At 40.9% G+C, this 25,946-nt stretch overlaps 1 protein-coding gene across 1 annotated transcript in view; it reads right to left on the minus strand.

Moving 5' to 3' along the window:
• Nucleotides 1-2,178: 2,178 nt before the first annotated feature.
• Nucleotides 2,179-25,946, minus strand: part of MATCAP2 (microtubule associated tyrosine carboxypeptidase 2) — a 28,274-nt gene continuing 4,506 nt past the window's right edge. The window contains exons 2-7 of the mRNA XM_074540460.1: nt 22,080-22,732; nt 13,598-13,741; nt 11,360-11,492; nt 9,819-10,124; nt 9,202-9,299; nt 2,179-5,300 (exon numbers count right to left, since the gene is read on the minus strand). Coding sequence (XP_074396561.1) covers nt 5,139-5,300; nt 9,202-9,299; nt 9,819-10,124; nt 11,360-11,492; nt 13,598-13,741; nt 22,080-22,732 — 1,496 coding nt within the window. The 3' untranslated portion in view covers nt 2,179-5,138. The remainder of the gene's footprint in view (nt 5,301-9,201; nt 9,300-9,818; nt 10,125-11,359; nt 11,493-13,597; nt 13,742-22,079; nt 22,733-25,946) is intronic.

Consider the following 25,946-nt stretch of genomic DNA (forward strand, 5'->3'; position numbering starts at 1 on the left):
TGATTTTTTTTTTTTTGGTGAGTGGGAGAGAATTTACTTACTTTCTAGGCTCAGAGATGCATGATATGGCAGTGAATATATTCCTTAGATAAAATGGAACGTGAAGGACTTGGATTAGAAAAAAAGCAGCCTGATGGATGAGTGCTAGAGAGCAGGATAAAAGTCAGACAAGACAGAAATAAGCCAGTAAGCTGGAGACAACAGCCTGACAGGTCTCCTGTGGCTTGGAATGTGCCACAGGATGGAAATTGGGCCCTAAAGTATAAATGTGACACCCTCCAAGTGTCCTTTTCAGAGCACTCCTGGGACAGGCCTGACCGTGAGCCCAGCTCTGCTGTATTGGAGGAGCTGGGATTGCACAGATCCAGTGATAAGGTCCCTGTAGGGAGGTGTCCATCCCACTCTGACCATGGGGGATGGCAGGAGTACCATGGCTTCATGCCAGCCCCTCCTGTGCCACCATCTGCATTTCTCCTGCCACCAACTTTTTTAGGAATTTTTTCCAGGAATTTTTTCTTTTCAAAACCATGTCTGTACAACCTGACCCTGCTCACTCATGAGAGCCCTGCTTGTGGGCCCTCTACCTCTGCTCTTTCCTGCTTCAGGCTGTGGCCAGTGCAGTTCCAACTTCAGCCTCAGCTTCTTCACTTCCTTCTTCTACAGAGCTGAAACAATGCTGTACTTCACCCTGCTTGTCCATAGACACCTCAGAAAAAGATGTTTAAAGTGTCTCAGGGGCACTGTGTGATTGGGGAGGACACAAACCATTTCAGTAGCAGCATAAAAAATTTATTTGGACAATTTTAATGGGAAGAGTAAGGATATTCCTTGAAAGGTAGTCCTGATGACATTTTTCTGCAATGGAATCAATGTAAATGAAAGGGTTTAAAATTCAATATCCAGATTTTCTGGATTTAATATAGACTGTGAGAAGTCTCTAATTGTTCAGCAAAGCCAAAATAGATTCTCCTTTCTGTATCTCAGACACTCATTTTAAATTTCATACTGAAAAAACCCCTCTAACTTAATTTTCTGTTAATATATTGCAGAAGTTATTAAGACACTTTTAAATGACTATTCCCTTAAAAAAACCCAAACTGACCAACAAAATAAATAAATAACAAAAATACCCCCAAACAAACCCAGACAAAAGAATTATTCCAGCTGTTTCCTTTTGCCTTTCTCTTGGCTTAGACAAGGTGTCTCAGCTTCCACGCTGACTCATGGGTCTCCAGATTTCCATCCCAGTTTCCAGTATAAATGATTTCCATCTTTCCCTCCTTTCAGAGAACCTTGGTGCTTAAGTTGCTTCTCAAACTGGTGGCAGGGCATCCACCTTCCCAGGCCTGGCACTTGAGTCCTGCAAAAAAACTTCAGAGCTGCATTGGTCCTGCAGATCACCTGTAAGAAATGTGAGATTTATTCAGTACTGAAATAGACCTGCCAGTGATGGCTGAGGGCTGTATTCCCTCTACTGATGCTGTACGAGGGTTGTCAGAGATGCACAGGGCAAAGGAGAACAGTGGTGGTTTGGGAGCCTTTGAAGGGAACAGATTTCAGGCCATGTTTTCCAAACCTCCTAGCGAGGGAAAGGGAATATGGTGTGATAATACTTAGCAGGCTTGCAAGGAAAATTAGCAATTGCCTTTGAAAATATTTCCTTTAAAAAGAACCACAACCCTTGAATATTACCCTTACTTACACATAAGGAGCTGAGCCATAAGGAGCTGATGGGACTCCCTGGAGATAAGTAAGCACATTTTATAATGTGAGAGGGGATGGAGAGCACTGGAATGAAGCAGCAGGGGAGGGGGGGTTTTGGGGATGGATCAAACTGGTAAAGTGGAACATTTGGAGTTGCCATTTCCCACATGGATGGTGCTGAGAATTGCATTGCAGCAAAGAGGCTCCAACGCTGCCTCACACCATAGCCTAGAAAATAGGAGGATAATTTCCTCGTGAGCAGCCAGGCCTTCTGACTGAGCAGGGAGAGCCATACCCAGTGTAAGACTTCAACAGACCCTTCATGACTCCAGCCCTAAGTGATGTTTTTGAAAAGGAGTCAGAAAGGCCCCTCTTCCACACACAACACAGGATGTCCAAGTTGCTGTAGAGCCGAGGCCACTGGAGAGAGAAACCCTCTGACACAACATGATGTAACACTTCAGTACTCTCATCTCTGTCAGTATTTTGTCTTTATTTGTAAAAGTTGTATAAAACGCCTTTCAAAATTGGTCTGGTGAAACGGGGAGGCTTTTCCAATGCCAGCCAGGTTTCTGTATAGGAATAACACAGCAAGACATAGATATACACCAAAGCAACCAAGGCAGACAGCCAGGAAAGGCTGCCAACACAGCACTGACACCATGAGACTGCAGTGACATGAGCTCACTGCTGTCCATGCACTCCATCACAGAACTTCAGAACCACAACTCAGTAACCAGCCTCTTCACAGTGAAGAACAAAAATTCAGGAAAATTTACAAAAGCTACACTTCAAAATTTGAGACATTTTTAGAAAGGAGGAATGACACAATGCCAAAACCAGAAGCTGACAGCTTCACCTATTGCTACATATGGATGCTGACCACTTCCAAACTCCAAACTTTGCACCAGGCAAGTCTATTTCTAGAATAATGAAGAATTGAAGTTTAATGGCACCTACTGCTTTGCAAAAAAAGGTGCTGCAGGTCTTCAAGTAAAGCAAAAAAGGCCTGTAGTAGTGTTTAGGGCTACAGAGTGTAAAAGAGTCAGGCCTGCAGGCATGGCATTTTGTGGCAAAAGTGTGACTAGCACAGCCTCCTGGTTTTGAGGACACATTATGCACGAGCACTTTGATTGTAAGATGCTACTTCTGTGGGAAGAAAACCACTTTGCTTATATAAAAGTCATGGGAGAAAGGCAGGGATCTCTCCTGTCAGCATAAAATCAGTTCAAAATTGTTCCTTTCTTAAAGGACTGTCCCTTTTGCATACCCCAGGGTCAGCAAAGTGAGCCAGATTTTTCCACAGTGCAGCTCAAATGATCTCTGCCCAGTTCACTCCAAAGACAGCTTTTGACTGTAATCCTTGGCTTGACTTCAGTCATGTGTGACTTTCTTGCTGTTTCTGGCAAAGGAGCCAAAACCTGGAGCACACATGCGGGACTGACTGCAAAGGGCTCCTGTCAGGCTGCTGCAGCAGCTCTGTGCCTGCTCTGCACAGCTCCAAAACAAAGCTGGGCAGGCCAAGGCACCAGTGATCAAACTAGACAGCCTGAAGAGGAAAGGGGAGAAAACAGCATACAGAGGCTGAATGGCTTTCAGCTCCTCAACAATACTGACAACACAAAATTAAGGCTGCTGCAAGCAGTTCTCTGTCTCTGCCTTGAAAACAACTAAATTTAGTAAATTTATGCTTGTTGAATGCATTTGCTTTTTCGCAGCAGTCAGCCAGCCACTGCAAACAATTTGCAATAGTATCTGAAAGGCAGCTGCTTTTATGGGATTATTCATAAACCTTCAGACCTCTTAGCCAGCTGTCACCTTTTCTTCACAGATTTTCCTATAGATCAGGAAACATGTTCTCAAGATTTGTCTGGTTCTGTCCTGGTACAAAACAAGGTGGGAGAGTTATTGCATTTGTTACATTAAAGAACAGATAAGAGGGGAAGGATACTGTGGCTCAGGTCCATGCAAATGTGGTGTGGAGGAAACCTTGGCTCCATCTGCTCACCTTGTCCCATGCCAGGCCTGTTACCAGTGGGCAAGAGCAGCAGAATAAGAAAGGGCAAAAGCCCTGTCCAAGGCTCCCACTAGTTTCTGCCCAGCCTCTCTGACCACAGCTGCTTCCCAGGAGCTCAGAGGAGCCCTTGTAAAGTTGTCTACTAAAACAAAACCCTTTGTCAGAATACTTTGCCTCACCAACTCCATAATACTCCCCAATCAGAAAATGTAGCTTATGTAGTAAGTCCTCCTGCATCATCCAAGTTATTCATCATGTGACTAAAGAAAGCTCTCTTTGCTGCAAGGAGCTTTCTCTCCTTGGTCCTGGATATAGCACCAGCAGTTAAAACAGAGGTAAAGTTGCTCCAGAGTGGTGCAGCACTTCTGTTGGAACACAGGAATAGGGCACTTGAGAGTTGTCTTCTCTCCCCCAGTCACATCTTGTTTCTAAAATGAGCTCTGCAAGCTCAAGCTTGCTGTAGTGTGGGGGCACTGCTCAAAAATGTGACCTGGTCCTCTGTAGGCTCAGGTGACCCAAAGAAGAAGTGAGTGTTGTCTGCTGTGCTGGATTGTGGCCCTGTGTTCCTGAATTTATTTAGAACTATAGGTCATGAAATCACAGTTTTGCTCGATCCTCCTTCCAAAACACTGCCATGCTGAATTTCCTAGACATGCTATGCTTGTCCTCAAAGGAGGGAGGCCCTTCACAGAATTCAGCTTCCTGAAACATGTACTATACACATAAAGATGTAGAACAGTGTAACTTTTTGAGGGAATGAAAGGGAAAGCTTTGCTACCCGTTTACAACCATTAAAACAGCACTACCTACCTTTTCCCTCTTTTTAAAATGCTTATCCTCTCACTAAAAAAAAAAAAAAACAAAACCCTGAAACATTTTGTAATGTTACAGACTTCAATCCCATGGCACAAAGACCTGCTTCTGTGCACTTTTTTTAAACTTTCTGTTTTCATTGCAATGATGACTAAATGGGAAAGTTATGCAGACAGCAATGCAGCATAATCTACAGCAGTTCTATTGCTATGAACCGTGACAGCTATGACCAAAGATAAGGCAAACAAAAGTGAACTAAGGGGGAATTTCTCCTCTGTCTCCTTTCCTCCACCTCTAAACCTGGGAGGGAAAAGGCAATATATTACAAGAGAAAGCACTGAGCACTATACAAGCATACAAAACAGAGTAGATGGTTGGACAGATCACTGCAGAGGAATTTCTAAGCCAAATTTTACAAAAATGCACAATCCCTTTAAAAATAATCAGTATACAATCACAACGCAGAAGGACATAAAGGGGCTTTTTCTGAATTCCACATATGCTGGCCACTCTTCCCTCCTATTCCTCGTAAGTCCCTTTTTGCAAGCTCTGGGAAGTCCAGTTCCACATCCTCACACAGTAAGTGAATGGATGTCTAATACTGTTAATTTATGAGATCCTGGAGCTCCTCATCAGTCAGCTCATTGACTTCCATGATCTTTTTCAAGTGTTCCATGTACCGGGCGTGGTCTTGCAAGAAGTGTGGCACCCTCATGTTCTCAATCACAGCCAATCCTTTCAGGCGATCCACGTCCTCATAGGAGATCTGTAAGGACGCACAGGGGTCAATTTAGCAGTACAGTCCCATTGCCTCTTTGTTGCTGCTGCTATAAATTCTCTCCTGTAAATGTTTCAGACCAGGAGATTTTAAAACCTTGGAGAAGCATTTGAAAACATGAGCAACTTGTATGCTTCAGTGGAAGATGCAAAAGAAGTGTAAATTTAGCAAATGCCTTCATAATTTCTAATTCTGTTTTGATTCAATCAGTGAACAGACTTGTAGAAATGTGAATGAGAATCATGTACAGCAGCTGCAGGAATAGAGAGGGAAAGGATGGAGCACATGTGAGTCTTGGAATGTCTTCTCAAAAAGGCAGAAAGATTTACAAGAGAATGGAAAAAACGCTGTGCAAAAGCCTAAGGAACTAAAAAGTGAAGGCAGCACAGGCATGGCACAGGAAACAGTTTGGGAAATGCATGGTGCCAGCTGACCTGAACTTTGCTGTTTCATTTTCATGAGTAAATGTGCTTATGCAAAGCTAAATTAAAATGCATCTCTAGTAACTAACTACAGCATGAACAATACCTAAGCACCCCAGTTTTAGGTTGTTTCCTCATTCAATAGTGGAGTGCACACTGGGTTTGCCTCATGGCATCAGAGCCTTCTGGGTATTGGTGCTGAACTCTCATTTTGCAGCTATTAGAGGATCTGGTAGCTTTCTTCCCTAAGGAAAATTGGTATTTCTATCTTCATAGTCTTATGATTCTAAAAGCTAGGACTTCAAATCACAGTAGCTCAAGATGCTGTGAATGACAGTCTAGAAGGGATGACTGCTTTGGCTGGGCACAAGCTGCCATGGGAGCAGAGAGCAGGACTCCTTGGGCAGCTGTCCAGTGTGATGAAATCAGTGTGGTTGTCACTTTGTCCCCAAGCTGTGTGTTCTGGGCACCCTGCAGACAGCAGCATATGCTCTGGCAACGCTCCCAGCCTTGCTGTGCTTCACACTAGCTTTGTGCCAGGTGGCTTGAGTGGAGCCTGCTCCTTCCAACCTTTTTGCCCCATGTTTCCCCTAAGGAGCTGAGCCCTGCAGGGCCTGGTTTTCCTGGAAGCAGCCTGCCCTCTTGGCAGGTGATGGTTTCTACTCAGCAGCGATTAAAGTGCACATGAAGGATTCACCAGTGTGCAAGGGACAGGGAAGGGCTTCCTGCAAAAACAGGACAGTGCAATCCATATTGCACTAAACCTGATCCACAGGAACAGGTGCATATCTCAGCAATGATAAATGGAACAAAGCCCACAAGGAGAATCAATTTGCATCTCAGGACACAAGTGTGCTTTTCTAGTTGCAAGGACAAGATGCATCCAATTAAGAAAACAGACACCCATGCCCAGGCTTATTCAAGTCACCAAGATTCTCCTGTTTGAAGATTGTGTGGCATTACACCTAATTAACTTAGAAGTGGATAGAGAGGAGCTCCACAAAACCATACCATCTCTCAGTCTGGGGACACAGCACCATGTAAAATTCAATTGTACCTCTTTTCCTGCCTAAAGAAAGAAAAAGGATCCTTCTCCCCTCATATTTATGTTCAGAGGTTTCCGTTACTGCCGCAAACATGAAACATGCGTCTATAATCTGAGATATGGTTTGAATGGGATGCATTTCCCCAGTCCTTGCAATTGCTAAAAAACTACCAAAGCTGACATCCTGAGGAGATCAAAAACATAATCCCATCCTATGGTGGAAACAGGTTGTTTTCCTTGCCACATTTTATTAGTCATTGCACTAGATAGAAAAGACTGAGGCTAAAACAGACTTACTTATGCTCTTTGTAGTGTGCTTGTGTGTTTCTCGGGAAACACAACAGTAGGTGATATTTTGCTGCTTTTACTTTTTCAAACTCTGGTAGTTATTCTAAACTGAAGTGCACCCAATATCTGCATTCTATTTCTCTTTGGCAATATTTGCATGCAATTACCATATGAATATTTTGCAGTGTTTCCTGTATTTGTGTCTTTCCTGTGAAGTTTTAAAACTGCTCCTTTTAAGAATCCCCTTTTCTTAGGTTTCAAGCCTTTTCCTTAGTCATTTTTAGGTATGTGGAACAGTTTGCATGTATCCACACCACACTCTTCTACACTCTAAGTAATGTCAGAAGCAACAGGAAGGCAGGACCTGGAAAATGTGCTAGCCAAGCTTAATACTCCCTTTGGAACAACATGATCCTCCCATGCCACCCTAAAAAATCCAAGTAAATCCCCCATTTAAAGTGGTGATAAATCACTAGCCTAGATCCCAGTGCAAGTTTTATGCTTCTCTCTTTCATGAGAAGATATATTGGAGTGGGCCCAGTGAAGGGTCACTAAGATGATTAAGGCACTGGAGCATCCATCCCTGCTGTGAGGAAAGGCTGAGAGCTGGAACTGTTTAGCCTGGAGAAAAGCAAGCTCACAGGAATCCTCATTGTGTAAAAACATGGGAATGGGGCTCTTCTCACCAGCACACACTGGCAGGGCAAGGGGCAATGGGCACCAGTTAAAATGCATAAAATTCCATCTGAACAAAAAACACTTTTGTACAATGAGGGTGGAAAAACACTGGCACTGGCCACCCAGAGGGGTTATGGAGTCACCATCAGTGGAGATATTCAAAGCCCAACTGGACATGGTCCAGGACAAACTGCTCTAGCAGGAAAGTTGGACTAGAGGATGTTGAGATCTCTGCAGATCTCAATAATCTGTGATGCTGAGAACAGACATTGCCCTGATACACAAATTTCCAGCTTGACTGCAGATGTCTGAAGCTAAACCATTCAGAACACATTTTAAGATCCCTTGATTTTAAAAGTTGTAAAGACAAGCACTTATACATTATTACCTTGCTGGAAATAAATTGCTTGTAGACCCTTAATGTGGGTGCCATGCAATGTGGATCATCTGTAATTTTACAAGGAATGACTTAGTGTGTTTTTCAAGTGGCCTGACAACCCGCAGACTCCCTGAAGAGAAGCAGTAAAGGAACTGTGTGTTCAGTGGTTTAGCAGGCAGAAGCTGTGTGGAGTTAAGCAGGCTTAAAGCACAAGGAAATTTCACAGAGAAACTTGCAGACTTATTTGACAGTGTGATTTTATTTTCAAAGCTTCCTAACTTGGTTCAGCTACCTAAATAGCTCTTGCTTATCAATAAGGATGATTGTGACAGTAAAGGGAAAACTCAAATGTGGACCAAAACCCTCTACCATAATATGCCCCTTCCCTTTATCACCCACTGATTGCTAAATAGGCAGAAATGTTGCTATACCAGCTCTAAATTCAAGCTCAAGTCAATTTGACTCCCTGTTTGTGTATGAACCCTGCTTAATGAACTGTGAAAGCTTAGCAATCCTTGGGTTTAGGAAGTGTGACAAAATTTCTTCACTTTTTCAGATGAGCTGAGAACGAACAAGCCATGATGTTAGTTAGACTGGACCTAAAATTCATTCTCAATTTGTGAATGTAGAAACATCATTATTCTGGGGGGGGGGGGGGGGGAACCTCATTTTTTAAAAACACCTGCCATCAATGAGAGAACTTTGAGATTAAACAGTCTTTGTGGTGGAAGGGGGGTGCATTAATGTCAAATGGTTGGTTCCTTTTGTCATCTTTTAGTACCTGTCTTGTTTGGCCAAGGCAGTCTGTTGTACTGCAAGTCAGGTAGTGTCCCATAAAGGTAGGAAAGTCTGAGAACTATGACCAAAAAAATCTTAATCTGATAAGTGAAGAATGAGGTCAAGCTGATAGAAATTTTTAGGACCTCAAAATACTTTCAACTTGCACAGTGTAATTGAAGGTGCTGTGCAGAGCAGAGAATTCTAGATCAAAGTAAAAGCACCATGACTCATAGTTCATTACAGGCAGGCTTGCTGAAATGATAAAACTGTTCCCTTGGGAATAATGAGTTCAATCACCTTTCCAAGGGCTGTCAGAAGATGGAAATCAATGGACTCCCTGTATCTCAGGATTCGGAGGATGCCATCCAAGTACACCTGGTCCTTATTGAAACAGCCTGAAAGGAATAGAGACACATTGCGCTCTGTCAGTGTTTGGTCAAGGCATGTTCTCAGAAGCCATTATGAGTAGAACAATTTTATTTTTAAAAACTAGATATTTTTATCACTGACTTTAAACACCTTTCCAAAAACTAGCTAGAAGGAAAAACCCACTAGCCAGAAAAAGAAATCAAACATAGAAAATAGGGCCTGTGAATAACCACAGGCAACATTACATCTGTAGAAAGCAGGTCAAACTGTGAGTATGAATTTTTTGAAAGTTTTGCTTTCAAATTTATGGGGAATTTATGTTCCATTCCTACCAAAAAATAAAAAAATCCTTTACTGATTCAGCTCGAAGGTCTCATGGAAGAGCATTTTTAGCCTCGTTTTCCATAGCAGAATTCCTGAGACCCCATTTCAGAGAGTGTGGAGTCCAATTTCTCCCTTTTGCAAAGGTTTTACTGTGTGACATGATTAGGGAGCTCTGTGCATGTTCTGAAAACCCCACAAGTGAAGACAAAGAGGGAACTCACCCGGCTGTGAGGTGTCAGTCCACCCTCTCTTGGCCCGTACGCAGTAATCCCACCTAGTGTTGGGGTCCTTGACAAATTTGCCCACATCCTGGAAAAGCTGACTGAAGGACATTTGGCTGGCCTGGTACACTGTGTAATAGAGCAGGGCAGCTCTCCAAAGGAAAGGGTCTTTGCGGAACAGGACGCTGTGAATGCTCGCTAGCCCCTCTTCTGTGGGGTTGATTGGCTTTAACCCGTGCTTCCTGCGGCCGTTGCGGTTGCACCAAGGCTGGCTGTTGTTGTTGAAACCCCGAAAGTAATGAGTTCCTGAAAAAAAAAAAATAAAAAAAAAAGGAATCTGGCACTTAGAACAATAGGAACCTGGCACTTAAACATGTTAATCACCCCATGATTAACAAAAAGTTATAAAATATATAAGTAGATACCCATTTCAGAACTCTGAGCTGGTAGGACTGGGCACTGGAAAAAGCGAGGACTTTAGCCTTGTCTACAACAGAGTATTTTGTCAGAGATATATATACCATGCAAATATTCACCTGCTGACTGCAAGTGAAATTCCTGAAAATGCTGAAGTAATGCAACTATCAGGAGGACTTTCTAAAGCTATGAAAAGGAATTTTCAGAAGTCTTACAAGCTGAATTGTATCTGGCATAGGCTAGGCATTGTAGGGAACAGCAGGAAGGAAAATCAAAGTAAAAGGGTAGAAATGTTGCCTCCTGAAGGTGATTAAACAGCACTACTGCAGCCTTGGAAGATGCTATGTCCCCTAAAATGTGAGTAACAGGGGTTCTAGGCAATTGCAAGGCTTACTCTTCAGTTGCTATTCAGGCACTAGTCAAGTATATCAATATTTTATGTACTTAGTTGAAACAGGTGCACTGAAAAATTTGTAGAAATTTTCCACAGGGCTGGGCCAACCTTGCGTAATGCAAAACCATGGCAATTTTACACCAGTTTAGGGATCACTGGGTAAATTCTTCATACCTAAAGCATGCCTACATTTGCAAGCAGTGCAGCATGACAGATGCAGGTTTGTAAAGTGACATGGCCAGAGCCGAGGTTGAACAGTCACACTATTTTTATTTCCTTTTTTTTAAACTCTAGAGTTGTTAAAAAAAAAAATTGCTCTAATGAGCAAAATGTCCCTAAGCAATGACAGCACAGAAGGTATGCCCTGGAGCATCATCTGGGCTAGCATCATCTGAAAGGATTACTCTCTTTCTGCTCCAAGATTCCTTTGGCATGGGAACCTCAGTGCTGTAAGTGGGACTGGCTGGTAGGCTTCCTTTGAAAGCTTCCTCTGGATCTGACCCAAAATGCTAGTGTCCATGAACCCTAGGAATCCTTTTCAAAGGGTTTCTCCTTGCCTTTAGGGAAAGAGAAGGTTTCTCTTCCCTTTAGCACATCTCCAGCACAGGCTATTTGGATAGGGATGTTCCCTCTTGCTGTACCTGTCCAGTGCCTGGCCCACCACTGTGCCATAGGTAAAAATGCATGCAAGCACTCCCCAGTGCCTGCAGCAGGGGTGTGGTGCTCATACCAATCTCGTGTCTCAGCATGCCCTCCAGCCAGTGCTCGCGCGCGGTGGAGACATTGATGGTGAGAGTGGGGCGGCCGTTCACCACCGTCATGGAGGCTCGCGACAGCAGGTCCTCCGTGAGATGGACCACGATCTGGAGAGGAGAGAGTTCAGGCAGGACTGAAAGAGCTCTCTTCTCACTCCTGATCCTGCTTTTTCCTCTGGCTCTTCCATTATTTCATGTCTCTTTGGTTCCCTGCCCTCCACAAATCTGTCTTGCGATCAGCGGTCACCTGAGGAGAGCCTTCGGAATGACTTTATCCTGCTCACCTGGGCTGCTAACAGAAGCTCAGACTTTATGGAGTGAGTAACGGTGAGCATAGACCAAAGTAAGACTGAAAAATTTAGTATGGGAACACTGACTAGACTCAGAGGGCAGAGAGCAATTGCATGCATAATAGATTAGAGAAAATACCAGTTTTTGACCTGTGTTGAATTATCTTAGTATTAATGAGAACTGAAAAATACTAGACAAGAACACGTAAATTGACTAGGTGTCTATATAATTAGTTGTCTGAATGCATTTCAGTTGCAATTCTAAAGCCACTTGAATGAGAGGGGGAAGTACTGTGTACATTTTCTCCTGTTACATGAAATATTGAAATACGGGCATTGTTTTGTTCTACACAGCAGAATAGCTCTTGCTTTCCTGTTTTCTCTTGGAAAACTGGTAGTAAAAACAAAAACTAGCACAGAAGGAAACTAATGCATATTGGTATATTGTATTATTTGACTTTAAAAAGCCTTTTTAAACAAGTGACTGTGAGGGAAAAGTGAAACTCTTTGTTAAAGACTAAGCACCTTTCCCTCTTCATGTAAAGCCTAATGGAACAGTACTGCTCAGAAGAGTACAAGGGAGACTACTTTAAAGGAAGATTACTTTTTAAATATCCAAAATAAAGGACCCAGAGATCAAAGGCATGAATATAACACCTCTCTGTACTCAAAACTCACCCTCAGCTTCAAGTTCAACAGCAAACCATCAGTCCCATAAAACTTGCATTTAAGAGGCAGGAAAAAAAAGTAAATCCCAAAGCATTTAGATTTAAAGGACAGGTGCCACTTAGCTTTATTAACACATCTTCAGCTGGAGAGAGTATTTTCATATTTTAGACCATCCTAAGCATTATGTATTATCCCTATTTTCACAGAAAAAGTGAAGCATTTCTTTAAGAAGGACATGGGTTGCTGGATGAGGATGTAGGATCCAGTTGCCATGAAGTCAAACCAAGCCAAAAATGAAGAGGGAAATAAAAGTACAAGAAAAGACAAAACATATATTTTTTTCTGCTTGCTCTAAACTGTAGTTTATTAATCCTGTGCTTATAAACCAAGGTTAAGTCTGGTTATCACTGTCAAATCACAGTCTCACAAAAATGTGTGATGAGTTTAGCAGTTTCTTCTAATAATATTATGTTTACCAATTAAACCTAGTTTCTGGGAAATTAATTTTTGCCTTATGATTCCAGACTCCTCTTGCTCACTTCCAGTGATCTCATCCCAGTCTTTGACTCTGTCATCTGGTATTTCATTTGGATTAATCCCCTTTTTATACATTCAATTTCATCTGACTTTTCCAAGCAATTTCATGTACCTTCATCAAACTAGTGTTCTAAAATTCTGAATATAGAAATAAGTTCTTTTTCACAGGGCTCTAAAAATTAGATGGTTAAAGCCAGGAAAAAACAGCACTTAAACCAACTCAACAAGTTCTTTCAGACATTTTTATTCACTTATGTCACTTTCATTTGTGTTGCTTCTTATAAATCACTCTCTTGGGCTGCTGCTTATTTTTCTTGGCCTTTTCTTAACTCTTTCCTTTAGTGTAAATAATTTGATACAGGAGAACAGATGGCAGAACTGATGAATAAATGGAAATGTGCTGGTCTCCAAGTAGCTGAAAAAAGGAGGGAAGGAAGGGTGTCGTTCTTGGGTACTCCCAAAAGAAGAGAATTTAAGAACAAGCATATATGAACCAGGAAACGGGCTCAGAGAGATGACTGAAGCCTTCACAATGAATGTGTGTCGTTTCAATTGTTCACACATTAGACTGGGCTTAGCTATGAGAAAAGTATGATGTAAGGAATATTCTTGTGATTATGGAGGAAAGGCCACCATCCCAGATGGTCTCTTGGGTCCATCCAATGTCTAAGGTCTGTCCACACAAGTGTTTCTTTCCTGATCCAGTGCAGGACTTACCTCACCAAGACAGCCTTCTTTCACCATGTACTTCCTGACGTGATTCCAGATACGACTTTTGGTCAGCAAGCTGCCTCCAGTGGCCTGTTCAAATTTTTCATAGCTTCCATATTTCTGCAATGTCCGCTTCATAATGTTAATGGACTATAAGATGAAAAAACATAGCAAATATCAGGGCAGTAAGATCCCCATGCCAGATTGACACTTGTAATCTTTCTCTCGTTCTCAATCTCTCTTTTTTCCTTAGTTTAAAATCCTCCTTTTCTTAACCCACTGGCAGTCTCACTAACAGGCTGTACTCATTTAATACATGCTGACATGCTCTGCAATGAATTTATGCCATCTTCAGATGTACATTAATGCCAAAGTACTGAAAAAAGATTCTGATCAACTCATCTTAGACCCACATACATCAGTGTGATGATTAGATGATTATCAGTCTAGTGAAATAATACCTAATTTCTCTTTAATTTTGGCAATGTTGTACAACTGCCTTGTAAAACAGATTTAACAGGTCTCCAGGACATTTGCAGTTTGACAGCTTGTTTCTTTTTATGTTTTTCCAAAGAATTTGAAAAAGATCAACTATTACTGTCATTTCACTTCATTCTTGGCATGTTCTAATTTAGGAACACTGATTAAGCAGATGTGTAACTATAATTTTAACAGTAATACCTCTAACAGAAATGTCTCCTTACAATAAAATCCCTTGTACCATGGGTGTCTGTGTGAGAAAGGAGGAGAGAGAGCAGGAACTTTTATTTACAGAACTTTCATTTAAACTTTTCATTTAAACCACAGTACTTCTTTAAAACTCCCCAAAATGAAGGCCTATTTCATGAGATAAATAGAGTAGTATCAACAATTCTCCTATGAATTGCTGCTAGAAGAAGTTCCTTGAGCAAAGCCCAGCACAATGCCCATAACCATGATCTGGACTATGCATATTGAAGATTTTATTGATGGGGTGTGAAATGCTCATCCCTAGTTATCTTCTTTCCAGCACATCATTACACACCTTAAAAGAAAATGTGCTATGGAATAACTTCTTTCCCAGCAACAGTCCAGCTACAAGGAATAGCTTTTTTCAGAGACTTGATAACAGAAGTTCCTGGCACTACCTTAAAAAATTAATGTTCTTGCTAAGAAAATATCACTAACATTAAAAAGTGAAAATCTTGTAGACTGAATCTCTTTTTACACTATACACTTATATCCCTTCATAAATGCATTTGTCTACAGCTATGTAAATTCTGACATTGGCAGGTTGACTGATTTTCCACAAAAATGGGATTAATTTTTTATCTTTCACAGCTACCAACAATCCTTCTCTAATGTTTTTCAAGTTGAAACTAATCAACCCTGAGTAATTGCTACTGAAACCCATAAATGGCAGCTAGACATATCTTTAAAGTCTAATAGCTCTTTGATGAAGGAAAGGTCACTTACTGGAAGGCCACAGAAATATTGCACCTAATGATCAGTATTTCTTTGTCTTGTATATTTTTCCAAAGCATTTTTTCATTTTTTTAAATTACCTATGAATTTTAACTTCTAAAAACATTGTCTGTTTTATAATTCTTTTAGTGTCTGCACATTCTGAGGCATTTGCCTGTCTTATACAAAATCCTTGGTTAAAGAAGCAAGCTAAATATTCCCTTTTCCCAGGAAGTTAATTCTCAGCCAGCAGCCTGAACAATTCATGATAACAGTTCTTCAGTCTCCTTTGCCAGGTGCCAGATCCTTAAGATATTTATGTCACCTACTAGTTGTTTGGAATATTGGGTTTCTATGAACAATTAATTAACTTTATTTGTTCACTCTGGAAGAAGTCATCTGTCAATCAACCTTCCAGCATGAAATTTGTCTTCACAACTTGTTGATATTAAATTTCAATTAAATCTATTAGACTACACACTAAGTACCCACTCAAATTCTAGGATGCCTAAATTTGTTTGAAATTAACTCAGAGGTGACCTTATAACTCTCTACACCTCCCTGAAAGGTGGCTGTAGCCAGGTGAGGGTTGGTCTCTTTCTCCAGGCAGCAACTGCCAGAACCAGAGGACACAGTTTCAAAGTGCATCAGGGGAAATATAGGCTGGATATTAGGAAGAATTTTTTACAGAAAGGGTGATAAAGTTCTGGAATGGTCTGCCCAGGGAGGTGGTGGAGTCACCATCCCTGGATGTGTTTAAGGAAAGACTGGTTGTGGCACGGTTTAGCTGAGGTGTTAGGGCATGGATTGGACTCAATGATCTTTATAAGGTTTCTTCCAGCCTAGTGGTTCTGTGAAGTCTGTGAAATCTCAGAGGACTCTCCAACCTTAGCTGGAGTGCAGGCGTTTTCTAAAACCACCTCATCACAATGAACAGAGAGAAAATGAGCACTGAACACATCAAACCTCCTGCCTGACTGTCTGTAACAGCAAAGTCCCTGGAGCTGAGACCTCCAGGCTACAGAAGGCAGCATGATTTTGGGAGTCAGGAGACCTAAGTTCTAACTCTTCCTGCCTGCTTGCAGGCAACTTCCTGGGCTGTTGAAACTTTCCTAAATGCTGTGAGACACTTGAATCAACAACACAATACAAACAGCAGGTTCTCAGACACAGGTCCTCCTCAAGAAACACAGACCCACTCCAACCTCTCCTACCTCAACCTGACAGAGTTCACAGCTTCAAGGGGAAACTTCTTTATGTGCCACACCAGGTAACCCACATCCTGCCATTCCATCCACATCCAGATATGTGTTGCAAGTTTGAGCTCCTGCATACTGAGAAAGCTGTTAAGCTTAAACCTCCTCTTCGCTGAAGAGATATTCAGAGATTACTAAGAAGGGTGCTCACCCCTATATCACCTTTTCTCTTGACTCTGTTTCAAATGAAACAGAAAAACTCCCAAGAATTCTTTCCAAGTGGGCAGGTGGGGCTCTGGAAGCACTGAAACGACAGGGAGAGCCTTCACACACAGACACATTGCACACAAATCCCTAGGGAGTGGCACATGGCCCTGACACTGGGGTGAGCCCCATCCCCAGTGATGCTCCTGGTTTGGACATTTCTTGCCACAACCACTCCTGCTGGGGGTGGTTCCAGAAGGGAAATGGTTTGGGAAATGTTTGGTTTCCAGGCACTGACTACAACACCAAGCCCTTAATTTGGGATTCTGCACCTGCCTCCAAGGTGAGATGACTCAGTCAGCTGTTGCAAGAACTTGCTGGGAAAGGCGAAAATCCAGCCCAGCATGCCAGCTGCTGCCTACTGCAGCATCCAACTGTGAGCTGATTTTCCAGCCTCTGGGCCAGCAGAACACTGGTACTGCTGCACTTCCTAAGGCCAAACTGTAAACTCTTCAGCAACAGGTGAAAAAATGGAAGAAAAGAAGAACTATGTGGCTGTACCAGGTTACTGGTTAGGAGTAGTAATTCCTGTTCTTTTCAATATTACCTAGAATGTCTGCTTATCCCTCTGATCACTACCAAAGAGTGGCAAAAAAAGTAGCAATCGTAAGACAAGCCCCCTTGCACAGCAAACTCTACAGATGCTCAAGAAAGCAATGACACAGAAGCACGAACAAGAGCAAGGCAAGGCTGTTTCACTTACTGGATTAGGTTACAGTGGTGTTGGCTTTTTAAAACAAATTATTTACAGCCAAGTAGGTCTCTGAATCTCAAATCACCCTGTCCTGCAACTCAGCTCAATGGTTGAGAGTTATAGTAGAGATGTGTACTAATAAGACTTCTTATGAGTAGTGTGAGGCAAGCAAGTCAGAGAAGGGTCTCAGTGATCCAGGAGTCAGCCCCCTGCTTGAGTCAGCTCATCCTACATTTAGTTCTGCTGCAAAGGAGTTGCAATCTCTGCTGAGATTTGTAAGACAGATAAGGTAGACACACACCATTGCTCTTCTTCCTGCATAACTTATCTGCTGGGGAGAAAAAAGTTTCCAAGGTGCATCATTAGGTAACATTTAGTACCAGGCTGAGCTTGTTAGTTTAATCAACAGCCATAAAATGGTGGCTGTTTGGGTCAAGAGGAATGGAGGGAGGAAGGTAAATATCCATTTCTAGTCTGCTCAGGCTGTAGTATTTGGGGTTTTATTTAGTGTTTATAGGGGTTTTTCTTCTGCATGCTTGCTCTTAGTGGTATAACGGTCATATTTAAGTAATTTAGAGCTGGTAGAAATATTTTCAATTAAAAAATTTTAAATTACTTTGTAAAGAATTTGAAGTTAACACTCACTGGATTTTTGTATGAGACTGTGCTCTGAAGTAAAGCTAACCTTCCCACTGTGGTATCACCAGAAGTGATCTATTAGTCGCTTCTAGGGGAAGAGAGATGTTTGTGAGAATCTGTGCCACTTGGATGGGCTACCATGCTTTGTGTTATGTATTAGCACACCTTATCCATAAATCCTAGTTAGCAGGGGAATTTGTTACTAGTGCAGAATGAGGTGTTTTACAATTATGTGCTTTATACAGACAGTGTCATGTCCTTGAATCTTCCACATGCCTCAGCTGTGACATCACTTGGACATAGCAAAGGATTACTCAGTGTTGAATGCCATGTTGCTTAGCCTTCCTGCTCCACCTAACTCTTTTTCCCCAACATCTGATAAATTTGCTAATTGTAGGCTACTTTTGTTATTGCCTTAAAAGGTGTCACACAAACACTTGCAATGTGGTGTAACTGGTTTATTTATGAATTTAAAACTGCTATACTTGAATATATAGCAAGGGAAGAGGATGTATAACTCTTTTGTGGGAGGATCACTCATCTGATGAAATGGTTGGGGGTTTTTGTTTTTTTTTTTTTTTTTTAATGTATACAGAAATACAATTCTTGCTGCCATGTACAATTCAAAGAAACAGGGTCCCTAAAATTACAACTTGCTGATTTTGGTTCAGCAAATTGCAACTGTTAAGTTCATCTGCTCTGCAAACACTGGGAACAACTATTTCTAAGCAAATATTGCCACCTCTAGCATCTGAGCAAAAATAACAAACACTTTGAGCGCTAAGAAACTTCACAAAGAGGGATAAGTAGTTTGAGCCAGAAAACTTTTGGAGCACAGAGCTGCTGCAGTGACCTTGAAACACAGTGGTAAGAAAATTAACTTCTGTAATACCGGATATGTTAATACTTCTGAAGAGTGCAAATCTGCATGCTATTTTCTATCCTCCAGTTTACTTCCCTAAAGGCGCACTGTATTGTGTGACTCATGAAAAATACTTATTATGAAGAAAATAATGGAGATATGGAGAAACAAACAGAATACAGTATGAGAAGGAAGACACTAAAACTAGCGTTTTTCAAATGCATTACTAACTCAAAAATGTTTTCTCGATGTCTGTGAAAAGTCAATCAATAGAAGTGTTGGGCTGTGCCCAAGGTTTAAAAGCTCTGATTTAAGCAGAGGCATGGGGTAAAGAGGGTGCTCACAAGCCTGTGTACTCCCCACTGCAGCACTGCTGGGTTAATGGTTTGCAAACTTTCAGTGCTCTTTGCTTTTAAAAAACGTAAATAAATGGGGCAGAGTGTGATTTGTCTTCCAGACATATTTCAGTAACGCTGTATTAACCAATTTCATAGACATGCACAAATGCAGAAAGGGCAATAAGAAAACACAATCTGTCTCAATGTCCTAGCAGGCTATGCACAGCTGTGGGTAAAAAGATTTCTGAGATGACTGAAAAATTTTCTAAAATTCTGAAATGTCAGGTTTTGAGCTCATTTTGCTTAAGTATCCTAAAAGCCCCCTATAAACATGGTGGGTTCAGTCAGTAAGAGCTGGGTTTACAGCTTTTTACTCATAAAAGAGCAGGCAAGTGTAAGTTGCCATGAGCACCTTGTATAGAAAAAAAATAGGAGTAACTATTCACGGTTACCAAGGCTTTCTAAAATAAGTGGAGCAATAAACAGAAGCCAAATATGCTTCCAAAAAAAACCCCAACAAAACTGAACCTTCTTGTAGCAAAAAGGAGGACTGCACACAGTTGCATTTTTACTGCAGACCCATCTCTTGACACTGTGAGTACTTTTTTTGCAACTGAAGTCATCCTTTCTGAACTTCCTGTAAGATACCTACGTGTTTCTTCTGACAAGTAAAATCTGCCTGAAAAAAAAATAGCAACGAGGAAAAGCGAGTGCTCCCACAATACTTCCTGATTAAAATTTTTGATTAATGCTGCTTTTTCTGGATAGTAAATTTGCATGAAATTAAATTCAAATTTGCGTGGAGATGAAAATTTCTAAAGCTAGTTGTAGATAAAAGAGAGAGAGTGACACCTGCTGGGCTTGGAGCTGTGTTAAAGCTGCTGGTTTGGGATTTTTAAGTGCAAGGTATTTTTGTTTAGTATTTTTAGGAGCTGAACTTTGAATACATGCTTTTCTAGTGACTCAAACTAAGTCTTGTGAAACAATTTACATATTTCTTGTTAACTGGCAGAAATATCCTTCCTTGAATGTTAAATCCTTTACTGCCTTTTATAAAGTTGTTACAGGGCCTTCATTTTCCCATACTTTTTACGGACAGGGAAAAAGGTAGAATTACAAATCAGAAAAATATTGAGGAATCATTAATTCTTAAAATAGTCAATATTTACACTTATGGGTGTTTGTTAAAAGAAAGGTAAACCAAAGACAGGTTTGCTCCAGAAAATCATCATGCATAAAAGGACTTCCAAGGCTCTGCTAGCCCATGCTAAAAGGGATAATTTGTATTAAATTCAGTTTTTCAAATCAGTAGCTGTTGATTTGCTGTCATCTATGTTGCTAATATTGCTAAAAAAATCAAAGGAAAACTTATTAAAAAGCTCTAGTCAAGGAGTAGTTTTATTTGTGTCATTACAATTTAGTTCATTGTCTGGAAGTATGGAATATGATTTTAAGAATAGAACAGCTGTTCCCTTTTCTCATAAAGAAAATAAATTTTAAATGAAAATGCAGAAACTGAGTTGTTAAAATATACAGATATTTTCAGTGTGAAAATGGAGTCTGTCAATACAATGATGTAATGGGTAACAACACTTTTGTATATTCTTCGGTTTAGAAGAAGAAAAAAAAATATCAGTCTGTTCACAAGTCAGAGATCACTTCTTACATTCCCTAGTCCTTTTAATTCATGTATCTTTGCCACCAGGAATTTTAGTTTTAAGTGAAATATTCATATTGCAAAGAAGTGAAACTCATGGAATGGCAGGATGTCTTCCCAAGTTAAGTATCACTTGAATACATAAGAGTCTCTGTTTAGAAAAGCTTGTTAGACCTAAATAAGATCTAAACCATTTAAAAATAATAAAAAAAAATCCTCTAAACCACTTAAAAATAGCAAAAGTGGGGAGAATACTGCTACTGCACAGATAAGAACTGGGTTTTGTCACTTAGGTCAAAGTTAAAAGCGGGGCTTTTGCTGTTTAGGTTTTCTGTAATTCAGGTAGGAAGCCAAGGCAGTTACATAGAATGGAAATGTCTGTAGCTATGTTACCAGTGTGGCTGCAAGTTATGAAAAACCAAAACTGTCTTCTTAAAATTTACCTCTCTCTGGAATGGAATTTGGCAGCAACTGTCTTCTTAAAATTTACCTCTCTCTGGAATGGAATTTGGCAGCTGTTTGATTGAGTCTAATGTATATCCAAATACCCTTTCAAAGTTGATTAAAACAAGTAACACCAACATATGCTTATCCAATAACTATGACCTCAAATAATTGCTATCCTCTCCCAATCCCTGTGTCACCAAGAGGATTGGCAGGATTTCTATGCTGCCTTATTCTTCTGCCTGTTTAGGCACTGTATTTTTCCTCTACTGGATACTGCTTCATTGCCTACAAAAACTTTCTTGCTTTAAATTCTGTTTCATGTAAACCATTTAGAAGGAACTGTGCCTTTATCCCTTAAAATCCTGTAAATTTCGGAAAGGTTTTAATTTTTTTTTAATTAAAAAGATTTTATTTCAGTTCTACTAGTGCATTCTCATCTTTGATGCATCTTTCAAAGAGCAGGGTGTGACAGTGCTCACAGGGGTCTGAGGATGAGGGAAGAAATGAGGATCTGACTCCATGTCTCAGAAGGCTTGATTTATTATTTTATGATATATATTATATTAAAACTATACTAAAAGAATAGAAGAAAGGATTTCATCAGAAGGTTAGCTAAGAATAGAAAAAGAAGGAATGAATAACAAAGGTTTGTGTCTCGGACAGAGAGTCTGAGACTGTGATTGGCCATTAATTAGAAACAACCACATGAGGCCAATCACAGATGCACCTGTTGCATTCCACAGCAGCAGATAATAATTGTTTACACTTTGTTCCTGAGGCCTCTCAGCTTCTCAGGAGGAAAAATCCTAAGGAAAGGATTTTTCATAAAAGATGTCTGTGACACAGGGGAGAATAAGGAGAAATTACTTGCTACAAACAAAGCCAAATATCACGTAGATGTAGGAAGAAATAATCAATGGAAATGGAGGGGACTAAAAGCAACTCTACCTGCTTAAGAAATCTGTCGGACGCATGGCTGTGCTTAGCTAACACATTTGGCAGAGCAGGGTTTTCATATTCAAACTGAGGGTTGTACGTGAAATCCGAGTCGAAAAACTTGACCTTCTCTTTCTCCACGTTGGACGGCTTGATCGCAGTCAGCAAACACAGCTTCTGCCCAGCGGCCTCGCCCTCCTGCCCGTGGCCTCTGGAGGCCGGGGCCTGCTTTGGCTTTGCGAGGCCCGAGTGCTTCTTAGCCCTGCTGCGGGGCCGGGCCGGCGGGGCCGGGGCGCTGCTGAGGGCGGCGGCCGCGGGGCCATTGCCGAGCAGCGGCGGCGGCTGCCGGGGCCCGCAGCGCCGCCCGGCCGGCAGCGACAGCAGCGGCGCCCTCCCGCGGCTGCCCCGCGGGCTGCAGGGCCGCTTGGCGGCGGCTCGCCGGTGCTTCCTGTGGTGCGAGGCCGGCTGCTTCTGAGCGTGGTGCTTTTTCTCCTCTTTGCTCTGCAGAAGGACGTTGTAGCTGCTGGTTCCCGTTGTGAAAATGTCCTTAAGGATGCCAGAAGGAGGATGCTGGAGGCTGTTTTCATTGTTAAGGTTCAGTTTATGTACTTCCAGACTCAGGACTGATTTCCTAGAAAGCTCTGTCTTAGGCCAGTGAAGTTTTTCTGCGTTTAGAGGGAAAAAAAAGGAAATAATGAGGACAAACTTGATTTTCATAAAGTGAAACTAATCTTAAGGACTCAAAACTGCAACATAAAGGAAACACAAAATGTCTTAACTGCAGTCATGTCACATTAATCTTGACTTCTCGGCATAGGGGAGAACTGAGTGTGTATATCACTTTTGAACAATTAGACTGGACTTGTGCCTGCATCTCCATGCATGTGAAAAACGCCAATCACTTGTTTTTAAAATTTTAAAAGTTTAATAGTAATAAAATGGTTATAAAATAGTAATACAATTAGAGTAATAATAATGGGGACAATTTGAATTAGGACAATATGAGACAATAGAGACAAAGAGTTATGGACGTCTGGGTACCTTTTTCTGGACAGCACAAGCCTGAAAAAGGATCCCCGTTAAAAAAGATTAACCCTTAAAAGCAACGGCCTGTTGCATATTCATACACTTCATACATGATGCAAAAATTCCATTCAAAGACAAGATTCTGTCTGGTCATGGTCAGCTTCTTTCTCTGAATCCGAACAGCGCCTTTGAGGCAGGAAGAAGTTAGTTTCTTCTGATAAGAGGGCAGTAAATTCTTTTTATCTGAAAGATTTAGGTGTCCTGTGGCTGCTACCTCACTGCAAGTCCTTTCTTTAAAAAAAGTATCCTACATAGCATAGTTTCTATGTTAACATTTTTTATATCCTAAAACTATATTTAACACACTACTTAAGAGAATTAATACAGAATTACTTTCTAACAGAGCACATATAATATTCATTTTAATATTTGCAAAAAGCCAGTCATAAAATATATGAATTTTTCACAATGATCAACTACACTGCTGGCAGGTAAGAACTTAGTTGTTTAAAAAAAGACTACAGAACTTCATGAACATCTACTGCTACATTAACAAATGTATAGTTTTGAGCTGAGTGATTTTTATCATGCAAGGAAGGCTTTCTGTAAGGACAGAGAATAACTTAAAAAATAGGAAACTGCCTAGGAGCATGTGAGCAGTGTTTACAGTGCAGTCCCACAGGGATCTGTGCTGCGATACAAGCAGTCTGGTGTGATCTCATCTGCAAAATCTGATTCACAGAGTTTACTCTCAGAAAAGGGTGAGAACACTGGAAAGGGCCAGCCACTGTAAACAATTTTTGACAGTATATGGATAGTAATATATGTTTAAAAGACTTCAGTTTCATGTGTTAATACAGTTTCAGTCTTAATACAGACAATAAGCTATAATTGGAGAGGCAGGAGAGATCAGCTAGCTACACTCCTGAAAAGCCTTAAGACAATAGTGTGTGTTTTATCTAATCAAAGTTGTTCTACCATAACAAGACACCACCAGCTTTAAAAAGACTTGAAAAGAAACATTATTAATCAGACTAAGTGCAAGAAGCAAATAAGGTTTCTTTAATTAGAGTGAACCATCCTTTCTTGCTCTGACCCCTGGCATAGCCTTTGGGGAAGACTGGTCCCTGGTGCAAACTGGCTGCACAGAAAAGTCATTGAGGATTAAAACTGAATTTAACATTTGTGCTGGCTTGTTAGAGAAGTGACCTCACTTCACTGGTTCTAACCCCTCCTCTTCCCGTTCTTTCCAGAACATTAGGTGAGCTGAAACTACACGTACAAATAAATTGTGCCACAGAGAAATATCTCCTACTTCTGTACCTAAAAAAAAAAAAGATTTACAGAACAGGAGATACGACTGTGGCATGATTAAAGCCTGCAAAAGGGATTTGAGCTTCATCCCCCAGTAATATGTAGTTGAACTGTAATTACTTTACATACAGTAATTATACTCTGAAGGTAATAGCAGCAAGAGATCATTAAATGCCTCCAAAGTGGAAAAAAATCAACAGTGGCTTAATTTCGGATTTATTTTCACAGTAAAATTCAGTTTTGCTCCCAACATAAGCACCATGACAATGTATTTCATGCTGTTGGACCTCTGTCAGTTCCATATCAACCTGTGTTCCTGAGCTCTCCCGAACATCCTGCCCTAAAAACCAAAAAGACCAGAGATCCAGTTTGCATGAACATGTGATGAATGATCTGCAGCCAGGGTGTTTTCTCCACTGGAAAGAAGAGAGGTAGAAGCATTAGATTATTCCCCCTCACTAAAGCACGTGTATCCTATGCAAACTCAGTTTTCTTCCATCATAAGTCTCTGAATCCTTTTTCCATGCTTGGCACAGGAGCATGCTCCTTGGCATTCCTGTTCAAATTCTGTCAGATCATTCTCATCACATACGTGACAACCTGCCTACATGGCTTATTCTGCTCTCCCATGAGCTGTCGTGGTGAGAAACCACAGTTCCCCATCACAAGGAGAACAACTTCAACCTAAATACATAAGAGAGATGCATTTTTTGGATAACAGAATGGGATGACCATGCTTCTATTCCTGGTCTTTGAGACTGACTTCAGACCTGTATCAACTGCTACAGTATGAGAATCCTTACTTTTAAGAAGGGTAAGTGAAAACTAAGGTTTCCAGAATGTCTGAACACATATTAAATTTCTGAGCATGTGGCTTTGCTTAGGTAGACAAAATTGGAGTTGGGAATTACACAGCTACTTCTTAAAATATAGACAAAGAAATAAATGATACCAGAGGTATTAATGTTTCACCTTCTCTATTAACCAGCTCTTAAAAGCCACAAAGAATACAGAAGCCTTAAATTGCTGCTGTAATGGAACAATTAGAACTAATATCACACAAGTATCTAACAAATGATAAATAAAGAAGAAATAGAAATTTAATTCAAGGAAACAACTCAAAATGACCTTAAACTACCCATTCCCTCCCTCCCCCAAAGCTTGTGTCAATCTAATACCAAAAACCCGTGACAGCAAGCTGTTAGAGCTAAGAGGTACAGCTGGCCAGTAATAAATGCTTTTGTATGTAGACAATCACTGAACACCCTAAGTCAGAATTCTCCTGGAAGTGTCACAAATGGTGGCTGAGTGCTGAACATGCACTGGCAGGTTTCACATGCACATGGCTGATATCAAAAATAGTTGTTCCCAATCTGTAGTTACTCTATAAGCGCAATCTCGTAGCAAAGTGATTTTTCAGCTGCCAAACTAAGGGTGGATGTCCTTATTTTTCTTCTGACTAAAGGATACTGTTCCATGCCTATTTGTGCTTGAAACCTATAATCAACAGGTAATCTGGCACATTTGAAATGTTATAAT

The sequence above is a fragment of the Zonotrichia albicollis genome, chromosome 1 (assembly GCF_047830755.1).
Source record: "Zonotrichia albicollis isolate bZonAlb1 chromosome 1, bZonAlb1.hap1, whole genome shotgun sequence".
Classification (NCBI taxonomy): domain Eukaryota; kingdom Metazoa; phylum Chordata; class Aves; order Passeriformes; family Passerellidae; genus Zonotrichia; species Zonotrichia albicollis.